General features: G+C 42.7%; 1 protein-coding gene across 1 annotated transcript in view; it reads right to left on the reverse strand.

Annotated features, from left to right (window-relative positions):
- Window positions 1-3683: 3683 nt before the first annotated feature.
- wbp1lb (WW domain binding protein 1-like b) overlaps window positions 3684-13747 on the reverse strand; it is a 32470-nt gene continuing 22406 nt past the window's right edge. The window contains exons 3-4 of the mRNA XM_060898977.1: window positions 9349-9510; window positions 3684-5616 (exon numbers count right to left, since the gene is read on the reverse strand). Of these exons, the coding sequence (XP_060754960.1) occupies window positions 5108-5616; window positions 9349-9510 (671 nt within the window). The 3' untranslated portion in view covers window positions 3684-5107. The remainder of the gene's footprint in view (window positions 5617-9348; window positions 9511-13747) is intronic.

Raw genomic sequence — 13747 nt, forward strand, 5'->3', positions numbered from 1 at the left:
TAACCTAACCTGCATGTCTTTGGACTGTGGGGGAAACCGGAGCACCCGGAGGAAACCCACGCGGACACGGGGAGAACATGCAAACTCCGCACAGAAAGGCCCTCGCCGGCCCCGGGGCTCGAACCCAGGACCTTCTTGCTGTGAGGCGACAGCGCTAACCGCTACACCACCGTGCCGCCGAGATGCCAACAATGACAAATGAAAAACAGTAGCATCTCCGAGTGCAGTGAGGTGAAGCCAAGTGAAGCGAGGCTTCCTATTAGGCCGGGGGTCACCGAGGCCCCCAGAAACCAAATTTCAGGGAAGCTTAGAGATGCAATCTCAGCCATTTTGAGCTATTTTTTGAGGAAAATAAATGCAGGGTTTACTGTATAAGCTCAATTATCCAAACTCATCTCATCTCATTATCTGTAGCCGCTTTATCCTGTTCTACAGGGTCGCAGGCAAGCTGGAGCCTATCCCAGCTGACTACGGGCGAAAGGCGGGGTACACCCTGGACAAGTCGCCAGGTCATCACAGGGCTGACACATAGACACAGGCAACCATTCACACTCACATTCACACCTACGGTCAATTTAGAGTCACCAGTTAACCTAACCTGCATGTCTTTGGACTGTGGGGAAAACCGGAGCACCCAGAGGAAACCCACGTGGACAACATGCAAACTCCACACAGAAAGGCCCTCGCCGGTCACGGGGCTCAAACCCGGACCTTCTTGCTGTGAGGCGACAGCGCTAACCACTACACCACTGTGCCGCCTAACTAAGAGGATGTTCAGATAACCGAGCTTGTACTATAATAATGTTTCAGTAGTTTCATCATGATCAACATGAGTAAAAGACAAAAGATTTATGTCTGGGTCTTTCAATAACAACTAAATTAATACTGTATTTACTTCCTGAATTGTGCACCAGTCTGGACTTTTGTTGTCTCAGCGACAGCTGATTTGTAGGAATTATAGGAGTTTGACTCAAGCCTCTTCCTCTTTTCCATTTCCGGTTGAGAGTACGCTGTGCACATTCTGGCTGCCGCTTCTCACCAGAGCTTTTTATTTTCCCTTTTTTTTGTGTGTGTGTTTGTGTAGTTTATTTTTTGTTTGAGTGTTTTCTCCACTGGTTGTGGTGTAGCTCCAGACCCCCTTTTGGGTGTCGGTTCCCTCCAGGCCTTGGTTTGCTGTGGGTGATGCCTGTGCTCCTCGCTATGGATTGCAGTGAGCTTGTTGCTCTTTTAGCATCGTGGATGCCCAGCACTCTGTGCGGTGGTGCTTTTGTGCTTTGCGCAGTATTCCAGGAGTGGACAAAGTACCCACGTTCATTACTTAAATCAAATTACAGATCCCACTGATCAAATGTTATTCTAATACACGTGAAAGTTGTCCAGTCAAATTTTTACTTAAAGTACTGAAGTACTTGCTTTTAAAAATACTTAAGTATTAAAAGTACATTTTCTGTCAACGCATCGTTGTATTATTGCCACAACGCTTACAAAACCTAATGCCGTTAAACGTGAATTCACAAAATGTGCCATCATGGTGGTTTAACGTTAAGCTAGCTCGTCAGTGACGCTCCACCTGACATGCTAACAAACTTTTCAAACTCGAAATCATGTTGGGTAGCTAACGCTACTAGAAAAGAAAGATTTCTACATCCTGTTTATTTGGCAACATTATGCTAAAACGTTTTTCTGAAAGGACTTCAGATAAGTTAACGTTATTCATGTTAGCGTAACTCCATTTTTACATGCTAACTAACAGTGCCCGAGTTAACAAGCTGTGTGTTAATGTTAGCCTTGGACAAGGCTACGGCAACTTGGCAGGCAAATCCATAGAAAATCATTTGACTAACCGGACTGCACAGCTATTGCAACTTTATCATTAGCTGTAAAAGCACAGACAACTTCGTTGCAAGCTTTCTCTTGGAATAAAAAGTGTTTACATACCTCAATATGCTTCCGCAGGTTGGACGGCGAGTTTTTGCAGGCCGTGACGTGGTTCATTTTCAGCAAACAAAGCAAACATGTAAAACGAAACAAATCTTTATTCCTTTCAGAAAACTGAAACATGGGTTCATGGGCCATGGGTGTGTGTGTTCATTCCCCAGAAGAACCGCCTCCTTCCATTCTGCCATCAACTGATCGTGTTAAATAACGCTGCTGAGAAATCACTGATCTTGATTTTGTACAGTCTATGGACGTGACGTGACCCTAGTGATTACTGATCAGCTGTCTCAATGTCACATGCGAAAAAAACATCACGTTTTAGAAAAGAAAAAACATCCACTTTCAAAGCTGCTTCATAGTAACGAGTAACGAGGACCTTGATAGAAATGTAGTGGAGTGAAAAGTACGATATTTGCCTTTCAAATGTAGTGAACTTAAAGTCATAAGTTTCCAAAAAAAAAAACCCACCCCACTCAAGTACAGTACTCAAGTAAATGTACTTCATTACTGTCCACCTCTGCGGTGTTCTGAGTGACGCTGCTTGGTGGCATCGCAGCGGCTGTGCCGGTGGTGTGGGACTTATCTTCATGCGCCTTTTGGTGGGGCTGTAGTAACATCATGAGAATGACAGCCTGAGCTCCTTTTGGTGGACTTCCCCCATCCTTAATTGTAAAGCTACCTTGAGTATGAGAAAGGTGTTATATAAATTCAACTGATTATTATTTATAATTGTGTTTGGTGGTTTTCGTGTGGCAGTACCCATCGCTCCTTGCCCCATGTCACATGCTGAAATCGCCCCTGCACAGAGTACAGTAGACATGGTGAATGTCCAGTTTCAACTGGACAGCTAGAAATTACTGTTCACATAGCTTCCTCTCTTGATGCGGAGACTCCATCATGCGCAATCCATGGTCTGGCTTCACGTCACATCTGACACTAGTTTGTGAGAGAAATCGAAAGTTTCAGTTCTGGAACATGACCGATGAAGACAGTTTGCTTCCAGGAAGATGACTACACATCACTACTGTGCGTTTCTGAGCACTGCATTTAACAAGTGCTGTGATTGGCCGAGAGCATGAATCAGGTCACCTCTCGGCCAATAATGCAGCTAACGTAAGGATATGGAAATTTCCGGAATTATCCGAATCAGTGTTAACAATGACACGTGAACAGTCCGAACGCCGAAAATATGTTGATTCGATCAATACACGGGCAAAACTGGTTGAAAACATATTTTCTGTAATTATGCTTCAAATCTGTAGCTGCTACGCCCAAATTGTGTATGCTGGCATCTCTGCATATACACTACAGCAGAGTGAAATATTTTTCTTTGCGTATCCCAGCTTGTTAGGAAGTTGGGGTCAGAGCACAGGGTCAGCCATGATACAGCGCCCCTGGAGCAGGTAGGGTCCAACAGTGGCAGCTTGGCAGTGCTGGGGCTTGACCTTCTGACCAGTAGCCCAGGGCCTTAACCATTGAGCCACCACTGCACCAGCATGCCAGGAAGTGGACTGGCTAATCTAGCTTACCCCTAGGTGTGAACAAGTCTACAAACGTGTGTTGGACGCCTTGTGATGGACCGGTATCCCATCCAAGATGTCTTCCCATCCTGAAACCAGCGTTTCTAGGATAGGCTCTGGATCCACCATGACTCTTTCCCCTGTGAAATTGCTAGAGTTTTCTAATGTGCAAATTCTGGTTTAAAAAAAAAAAAATGAGACAACATGCAAATTAGGCTTTCAAAATCAACTTTCATAACTTTTATTTACTTTTTTTGGCCACTTTGCTATATATGGCTGTATATTATAACTGCAAAATAACACAACAAAATCAATCACAATCTCAATTTCTGTGTTTTGGCAAGAGAGATTGTAAAATGTGCAAAGCAGAGACCGGTCGAGTGAGCACGATGTAAAGGTACTTCGTCATTTACCTTTACGGGTTTGAAAGTGAAAGTTGTTGTCGTGTAAAAGCACTTCAAGGCTTGAATTACTGTACTTAAACCTGACCCCAGTTACATAACTTGACAAAAATCAACATGTAAATACTGTATAAATTACAAGGGCCAATCAGCAGGGTCCAAACATCCTTTGCAAACATCACTGCCATAGGCCAGTTCTTGTCAAGTTACATAAAACTATATAGAGGCCATAAATGAACGTACTGTTCAAGTTTTATACTGATAGCTCAATGCTAGCCCTGTGAACTGCCAACTGAAACCAATTGGCTGATGTTGGCCATGTTTTTAAGTAAGCCGGCATCACCAAATTTCAGCTCAAGCAGAGTTGCAGTTCTTGAGAAACAGTGGGTGGTAAAAGAGAGCAACTGGACTTGCTTGAAGATTCTTGAAGACGTTTCACCTCTCATCCGAAAGGCTTCTTCAGTTCTGTCTGACTGGTAGGGAGCATCAGGTATTTATCTTCTCATGGATGAAAAGCTCATCTAAGGTGTCATTGAGTCATCCTGTTGGTGTGGGTCAACCAGGGGCTGGTTGTGAACGGCCTCCTTTGAGAGGTGAAACGTCTTCAAGAATCTTCAAGCAAGTCCAGTCGCTCTCTTTTACCACCCACAGTTTACCATGACCTGGATGACTGAGAATCTTCACAGACATCTTCTTGAGAAACAGTTTTTTGAACTCATCCCTGCACTCTATGATGACACCCCAAACTTTGCACTCAGCAAAACACAAAAAGGCTCATTAAACCAAACAATTCTACTGATGATGATGTGCGACCTTTGGATCTTGTTACTAGCTCAAGTCACTGCTCATAGTTTCGGTTTCTTCCAACCTTCCAAAGCATGCCAGGAAGTGGACTGGCTAATCTAGCTTACCCCAAGTGTGAATGAGTCTACGAATGTGTGTTGGACGCCTTGTGATGGACTGGTATCCCATCCAGGATGTCTTCCCATCCTGAAACCAGTGTTTCTAGGATAGGCTCTGGATCCACCAAGAGACTTTCCCCTGTCTTAAAAAAAAAATAATAATAATTCAACCATCAGACTGTCAAAAGTTTTATAACATATATACCATCCACAGAACATGGTATGGTCTCTGTTTCCTTTGTGTTTGATATCATTCCTTGAGTTCGGACACTCCTGTGGCCCCTGCTGCTCATTAACAGTAAGCAATTATAGGCAGAGAGGATGGTGGTGCGTCAAGTTTTGTCTTCTATTCACTATCCTTATCATCTTTAGCTCCACAGTCGTCGCAAAACTCCATCGAGCCACCATTAACTTCACTGCTTAACAGCTCCTCAAGCTCTTTGGTTCTGTGGCTTTCAGTTCCTTGGCTGCACAAACACACGTCAATGCCAGAGTCGCCTGTAAAGTGGCGCCGTCTTCCCATGAGCCCATCTTTCTCCTCTTCAGGCACTTCCTCATCCCTTACCTGGTCCTCGCAAGCCATGTCCTGCTTCAACACTGTCTCCCTGTCTTTCTCATAGTCTCTGTGCTGGTTCTCCCTGGAGTTCTCAAGCCCCATTGGGTCAGGACTGGAGCACAGTGCTGTCGATGCTGTGAGCACAGGAGCAGCTTCTCTGGATGAACACTGGGCCTCCTGCTGGTCATTGTTGGTACAAGCTGGCGGTCCGGCGCTTAAGTTACAGTAAGGAGGTGGTGGGGTGAGTGGATGATTTGTTACGTCCTCATAGTCAGGGAGGAGATAGCTTGGTAGAAACCCTGAAAAGCACAAAAAGGAGAGAAATGTAGGAACATGTGATGAATCAAACTTAACATTTCTTTTCAAACTGACAAACAACAAGAATGTAATAACAAGCAAGTTGTTTTTATGTGGTCCATCTACAGTTTGCAACTTTTTCTTACAACCCCGATTCCAAAAAAGTTGGGACAAAGTACAAATTGTAAATAAAAACAGAATGCAATAATTTACAAATCTCAAAAACTGATATTGTATTCACAGTAGAACATAGACAACACATCAAATGTCGAAAGTGAGACATTTTGAAATTTCATGCCAAATATTGGCTCATTTGAAATTTCATGACAGCAACACATCTCAAAAAAGTTGGGACAGGGGCAATAAGAGGCTGGAAAAGTTAAAGGTACAAAAAAGGAACAGCTGGAGGACCAAATTGCAACTCATTAGGTCAATTGGCATTAACATGACTGGGTATAAAAAGAGCATCTTGGAGTGGCAGCGGCTCTCAGAAGTAAAGATGGGAAGAGGATCACCAATCCCCCTAATTCTGCGCCGACAAATAGTGGAGCAATATCAGAAAGGAGTTCGACAGTGTAAAATTGCAAAGAGTTTGAACATATCATCATCTACAAAAGGGGCACCAAGTTTCAAAGGCATAGTGACTGGGTAGCTCATCTGTCAATAAAGTCGATGCCGTGGCGTGGCGTCTGTCATCCACAATTCAGTTAAATTGTATCTCCTCAGTCAGTTCTCCATGGATTTCCATTCCGATTGTTTTGTTTGAAAGAACTCATCACTCCGCACAAAACTTGGTCGTTGTTTTGTCAAATTTTTTGCTAACAAGTTAGTAATTCGGCCAAATGAACAACTTTTCCAGGCCTCTCACTAGAATTGTATCTCCTCTCTCATCTGATTCCAGTTCTGATCCATGTTTTGGGTAGATCTTGCCTTGAGGAACAAAACTTGGTCATTTGTTTGTTGATTTTCCTGTTGTAAACAATTTGTTTATCTTCAGTTAAATCGTATCTCCTCCCTGAGGTGGGGTTTACATTAGACCGTATCAGCGGCTCATCAGATTAACGTTTTTAAAACGATTAACATGCACACAGCAACACCAATACACGATTCACCTACACACAGCAACCCCAATACACAGATATGCTCGGCTCCGCAGGCATCCTGCGCTCCAAATCACTCCGCCCTGAACAGCGAGTGCCCTCTGGAGGGTGCGCACTCCGGCCCTGCGCAGCTCACAGAGCACGCGAGTGGAGCGCACGAGCAGTAATTCGGGACTGAGCCGCTGTGTGTGTGCTCTCAGTGCATATCGGGTATGCGCGTCACTTACCACTTGCAAGTGGAAGGATGGCAAGCCTAAAGACAATCATAACTACACAATGGGCAGTATTTGCATCAGTATTTGCAGTATTTTCATACTTTTATACTCTTTAATGAAAGGTGATACAAGGCGGAAGTCCGCGCCGTTTTTCAGCAGTCGCGTCACATGACCAACGCCAGCGAATCAGGAAGGTGGATGTCACAGTGACGTTGTCCAATGACGACGCCAGCTAGAGCTCAGCACAGCGTATCCGCGTATTCTCAATGTTTACACAGCACCGGACCAGACACGATCTGGATTGAATACGTGGACCCTGGCGGATTCCCGTTTCCCGGCGTTTCCATGTAAACGGACAGTGCATCCGCGAAGAAAACGAGACAGATACGGTCTAATGTAAACTTGGCCTGAGTTCTCAATAGATTTCAGTTCTGATTGTTTCGTTTGAAAGAACTAGTCCTTCTGTACAACACATGGTCGTTGGATTGTCAATTTTTTGCAAACGAACTGCTAATTAGGTCGACTTAAGTTTTGGGACTTCTCATGAGAATCGTATCTCCTCTCACAGTTCTCATCAGATTCCAGTTCTGATCGATGTTTTGGGTCGATCTTCCCTTGAGGAACAAAACATGGTCATTTGTTTGTTGATTTTCCTGTTGCAAACAATTTGTTTACAACTTTATTTTCAGTTAAATTGTGTCTCCTCCCTCCCTCAGTTCTCAATGGATTTCAGTTCTGATTGTTTTATTTGAAAGAACTAGTCCTTCTGCACAACACTTGGTCACTGCATTGTCAATTTTTTGCTCATAAATGAGTAATTAGGTCAACTTCACAAATTTTCTTCTGACTAGAATTTTATCTTCTCTCTCTCATTTGCCATGCAAATTCAGTTCTGATGGATGTTTTGGGTCGATCTCTCGGGGAACAAAATGTAGTCCTTTGTTGATTTTTCTGTTGTGAACAATTAGTCATGGAGGTTGGTCCTCTCTCACATCGTCACATTTCAGTTCTGTTTGATATTTTGGTTGGCATGGTTGTTTTGATGGCAGGCCAGATGAGCTATGTCCTTGACATTCTGGTTTAAGGTGTGTACCGCAGGGGTTTTCAACGTTTTCTAATTTAAGGCCCAGCTATTCATACTTGTAATGAGTCGGGGCCCATTAAAAAAAGATTTCCAATTATTTTGGCTCATCTATTCTATTAGAATCTAATAATCTATTGTAAAGTGTATTAACGGGATGCAACATCACTCCCTGTTACAGATGGGAGCCCAGAAATTAAATAAATGCAATAAAAACAAACTGTTTTTAATTGTAGGTATTGTATTTAAAACTGTATGGATGTGCCAGAAGACAACATAAACCCATGCATGCGAGTCATTCTCAGTCAAAAGGGATTAATGATCCAAAAGTGGAGTCTGGTCCATTAACACAAGAACTTATTGCCATGCTTGTGTTCAGCAAACAAGCAAGTTATTAAAACCAAGATGTACACTCAAAAGAAGTGGATATAGAAACCACTCAATGGGATAGAGCCTCACACGCTAACAAAGAAGAATTTTTTCTATGAAAGAAAAATTTACTCGCTGAATTTGACATTAGTAAAATTAATTTTGATCCTACTGTAGCCGTAACTAAATACAAAGACAATAGTTATGCAGATTATTAATTAACTTAATGTGAAGATAATTAACAGATTAAGGTGGTTTTTTTTTTTAAAGATTGTGTATATTTTTAGTCTTTTTTTATTCGTAATTATTTGTATCTGTACATGCACGACCCCACTAGCTCTGCCGATCAACTTATGTTTAAATAAAAAGTTATTCATTCATTAGGAGTTGGAAAATTATCCAACTCCTAATGAATTTATGAGTGGGCAGTATTTATTTATTCTGCCCACTGCACGCACGTGCTCTGTGTGCACACGCGTGCGCTCTCTCTCTGTGTGAGAGTGCGCACGCGCAGGTTAAACGTAGAGAAGGAATATGACAAAAATAAAGGTTTATTCTTCTTAATTTACCCACAAATGTATTTATTCCACTTGAAAAGCGTTCAACAAATCAGCTACCGGATTTGGAACACAACGACATCCTGAGCTATTTAGTATTTGGCTTCAAGCTTGAAAAACAAAAATTCACGGCCCACTAGATGGTGCTTCGTGGCTCACTAATAGGCCACAGCCCAGTGGTTGAAAAACACTGGTGTGCAGTATGTAAACTAGCTTACAGCATCAGCACTGACAGAATCTCGTGATTGCCCTATGTATTTTTCTTTTGGCTTTTTAAAACATTCCCTGATGCTTTTCTAGTGGAAACAGCTGGAATTATACAGTGTTATGGGATATTGAGAAAGGGCTACACATCCCTCAGCTGAACATTGGTCCAAAAACAGACACACAGAGCGAAAGTTGTGACTCTTACTGAAGTAGAATGGAGGTGAAGTGTAGTTACGAGCCTCTCTGTAGGCAATCAGATTGATCTCACGCTGTCGCTGCTGCTGCTGCTGCCTGTGCTTGCTGCGCCAGTGACGACACACACAGTAACAAGTCAGGATGAAGATAAAAGCACACAGCAACCAGATCCCTGTTTGATAAATAAATAAATAAATAAATAAATATACAGTTGTGGTCAGAAGTTTACATACAGTGACATGAATGTCATCTTGGATATGAATGTCATGGCAATATTTGGGCTTTCAGTCATTTCTTTGAACTGTTCTTTTTCTGTGGCAGAATGTACAGCATACATCTTTTAATAAAAAAAAAAAAAAAAAAAAACACACTAGAATTTGGTGCACAAGTTTTAATTTTCTTTAGGTTTTCTGAAATCAACACCGGGTCAAAAATATACATACAGCACACCTAACATTTGGGTAAAATGGCTCTTCGCAAGATTCACCTTGACCAAACATTTTTGTTTACCATGGAACAAGCTTCTGGCAGAATTCTGGTTGGATATTTCATGACTATTCATGGAAGAATTGGTAGAGTTCAATTAAATTTTTTTTTTCTTGGCATGGACTCGACTTATAAGCACGGTCCATGTATTTTCAATAGGGTTGAAGTCAGGACTTGTTTTAATCTTAATGTTAGCCTGCTTTATCCTCCACAACCAGTTCTGATGCATGTTTGGGTTCATTGTCTTGTTGTAACTTCCAAGTCGTGTTCAAGTTTCTGATGGTTTATGCTGAAGAATTCTGAGGTAGTCCTCCTCCTTCATTATTCCACCCACTTTGTGCAGTGAATCAGTTCCACTGGCAGCAAAACAGCCCCAGAGCATGATGATCCTACCACCACCACCACCAGCTGGTACAGTATCCCTCTGTACATGGCAGTCATTGTGGCCAAACAACTCAATCTTTGTCTCATCTGACCATACAGCTATCCTCCAGAAGGCTTTTTCTTTGTCCGTGTGGTCAGCTTCAAACTTTAAGCTTGAAGGTGTCAATTTTGGAGCAGGGGGTTATTTCTTGGATAGCAGCCTCTTAGTCCATGGTGATCTGAACTGTAGACAGTGATCCATCAGCTTCCAGTTCATGGCAGGGCTGTGCCATGGTGGTTCCCAGATTCTTCCTGACCATCTAAACCAATTTCCTTTCAGCAGAGGGTGACAGTTTGGGTTTTCTTGAAATAAAGTGGCCTGGCAAAGTGACTACACCTCACAATAACTTGGATACAACTGTTTGAACTGATCTTGGGATTTGCAGTTGTTTAGAAATGGCTCCAAGAGACATTCCGGAGTTGTGTATATCCGCGATCCTCTTTCTCAGATCTGCACTGAGCTCCTTGGACTTTCCCATTTTACTGTGTGTTGGTCAATCCAATGAGTGCTGTAAACAAACCCTTTTTATGAAGGCACAGAGAAGCTACCAGCTGTAGTCAATCATGATCACTAACAGGAAGTTAAGAGACCTCGGCCTTGGCAAGATAAGAGACATTTTGGAAGTTTCAGCACCTCTGAATTAATAATCTAAGTGAGTGGATGTCAATTTTTGACCCTGTATGTATAATTTTGACCCTGTGTTGATTTCAGAAAACACAAAGAAAATTAAAACTTGTGCACCAAATTCTAGTGTTTTTTTTTATTATTAAAGATGTATGCTGTACAATCATTCTGCCACAGAAAAAGAACAGTTCAAAGCAAACGACAAATACTATACAAAGCCAAGCAAACTGACTGTGCAAATTAGATGAGCTCATAAGCAGCAGCACATGAAGGCCCTACAGCAAATAAGGTAAACAGATATTTTGAATGTCAGTTGCTTCAAGAGTTATTCCAATTAAATATATTTTTAGAAAGAATGAAAAACATCCAAAAGAACAAGATCATTTCTGACTTGAAATGAGAAAAAAAAATGATCAAGAAATAAGCTTAATAATCTAAGATCTGTATTAATACATCTCATAATACGTACTTATTGACTGACTTAGGTTGGGCCGGACGGGAAAATATTTGGCTCAAGGGTCATGCCGTACAGACAGAGTCTGTACGGCATGACCTTGAGCCAAATATTTTCCCGTCCGGCCCGACCTAAGTCAGTCAATAAGCATTTTATCGTGTGACCTTTTTTAATGAACATACACAGTGGAAAACAATGAACAATGGTGTGTGAAAAATGAACCAATCAATTTTTATTTGATTGACAGCAAACCATTTATTTGCTGAAATCACCTTTGCACAAGTTTGAAATAACAGTTTGAATTCGATAAAATACACCTGACTTTACTGTACTCTTGAAATGAAAATGATTTTAAGAGAATATCGTTAGTAAGTCAGTTCAAACTCCGGTCAGCTCAGGGAGACAACATCGATACAAGCCTACGGTGTCTTGCAAAAGTATTCATCCCCCTTGGTGTTTGTCCTGTTTCGTTGCATTACAAGATGGAATTAAAATGGATTCTTGGAGGGTTATCACCATTTGATTTACACAACAGGCCTACAACTTTAAAAAGGTGCAATTTTAATTTATTGATTTATTTATTTTTAAATTGTGACACAAACAATAATTCAGGTGAAAAAGCAGAAATCTGGAGTGTGTATAGGTATTTATCCCCCAAAGTCAATACTTTGCAGAGCCACCTTTTGTTGCAATTACAGCTGCAAGTCTCTTATGCCGCTTTTCCACTACAAACGCGGCTGAGCCGTGCCGTGCCGAGTCGAGCTGAGCGGGGCTGTTGGAGTTGCATTTCGACTACAACCGCGCTGAACCGTGCTGGCTGGAAGTGGGTGGACACATTGGGTGGAGTTAGCGAAAGTGGGTGGACGTCATGTGATGCCGTTAAGCAGCGCAAACAGTGACATCAGTGACAGTGGCGGAACAAGTCAGAGCCGGGCCGGGGGCGGGGCAAATGACCGGACCCTTTATTAAAGCTTATCATAACATCATTTTAGGCTACAAAATGTCCGCAACTGCGGTGTTTACCAATTTCAACACTACCGGGTGCAACTATGTTATTTAGTACATCAAGTCCTTCAAACGAACATGTAACTCAGAAACAAAAAACATTAGGATACTGTACATGGCTCATAATAAAACATCAATAGCCTATACTGCGCACATTATTTGAAGGGCATACGAATGAGCGCTCAGAGGTTGCAACGCTGACAGGAAGAGTCAGAAATAAAAGGAGGGCGGTGCAAACCTCACTGAATGCACTGTGTTTACCAATTTCAACACTCCGGGGTGCAACTATGTTATTTTGTACATTAAGTCCTTCAAACGAACATGTAACTCAGAAACAAAAAAACATTAGGCGACATACTGTACATGGCTCATAATAAAACATCAATAGCCTACTGCGCGCATTATTTGAAGGGCATACGACGAGCCTTGCGCTCCGCGAACTCGTCCACGATGCTCTGTATGTCACTGATTCAGTGATCTTTTAAGCGGTAGTCTCACGACCCGAATAGTAAACAATAAACATGGAGTCGTTAGTGTTGCTGGTCTCGGTGCTGTGGCTTGTTGTCACCGACAACGCGGACAGATACTGGCAAGAGCGTATAGATGAGGCGAGGCGCATAAGGCTTCAGAAATTCTCGTAATTCATAATTCTTCTTCTTCCGGGTTTGCGGTGTTTACAGATCCCAGCGCGCTCGCGGGGCGTGTGTGGGCATGTGAGGACACGCCTCCTCACCAATCAGTGCACAGGGGAGTGTCTGCTCACGCCCCCAACCTCAGTCAGCACGGTTTGGCTCGCTTCAGCCCCACTCCAAAACGGTGCGAGTTTTAGAGGCTAAGCAGGGCTGAAACGAGCTGAGTCGTGCTGGTTTTTGGTAGTCGAAACGCGAGCCGTGTCGGGCTGAAGTGAGCTGAAGCGAGCTGAAGTGAGCTGAAAAAGGGTAGTGGAAAAGGGCCATTAGAGTATGTTTCTTTTAGCTTAGCACACCTAGCCACTGGGATTTTTGCCCATTCCTCAAGGCAAAACTGCTCCAACTCCAAGTTAGATGGGTTGCGTTGGTGTAGAGCAATCTTCAAGTTATGCCACGGATTCTCAGTTGGACTGAGGTCTGGGCTTTGATTAGGCCATTCCAAGACATTTAAATGTTCCCCTTTAAACCACTCCAGTGTAGCTTTAACAGTATGTTTAGGGTCATTGGCCTGCTAGACTGTGAACCTTCGTCCCAGTCTCAAACCTTTGGCTGATTCAAACAGGTTTTCCTCCAGAATTGCCCTGTATTTAGTGCCATCCATCTTTCCTTCAGTCCTGACCAGCTTTCCTGTCCCTGCAGATAAAAAATATCCCCACAGCATGATGCTGCCACCACCATGCTTCACTGTAGGAATCGTGTTCTCAGGGTGTTGGGTTTGTGCCACACA

Source organism: Neoarius graeffei, chromosome 18, assembly GCF_027579695.1.
Source record: "Neoarius graeffei isolate fNeoGra1 chromosome 18, fNeoGra1.pri, whole genome shotgun sequence".
Classification (NCBI taxonomy): Eukaryota; Metazoa; Chordata; class Actinopteri; order Siluriformes; family Ariidae; genus Neoarius; species Neoarius graeffei.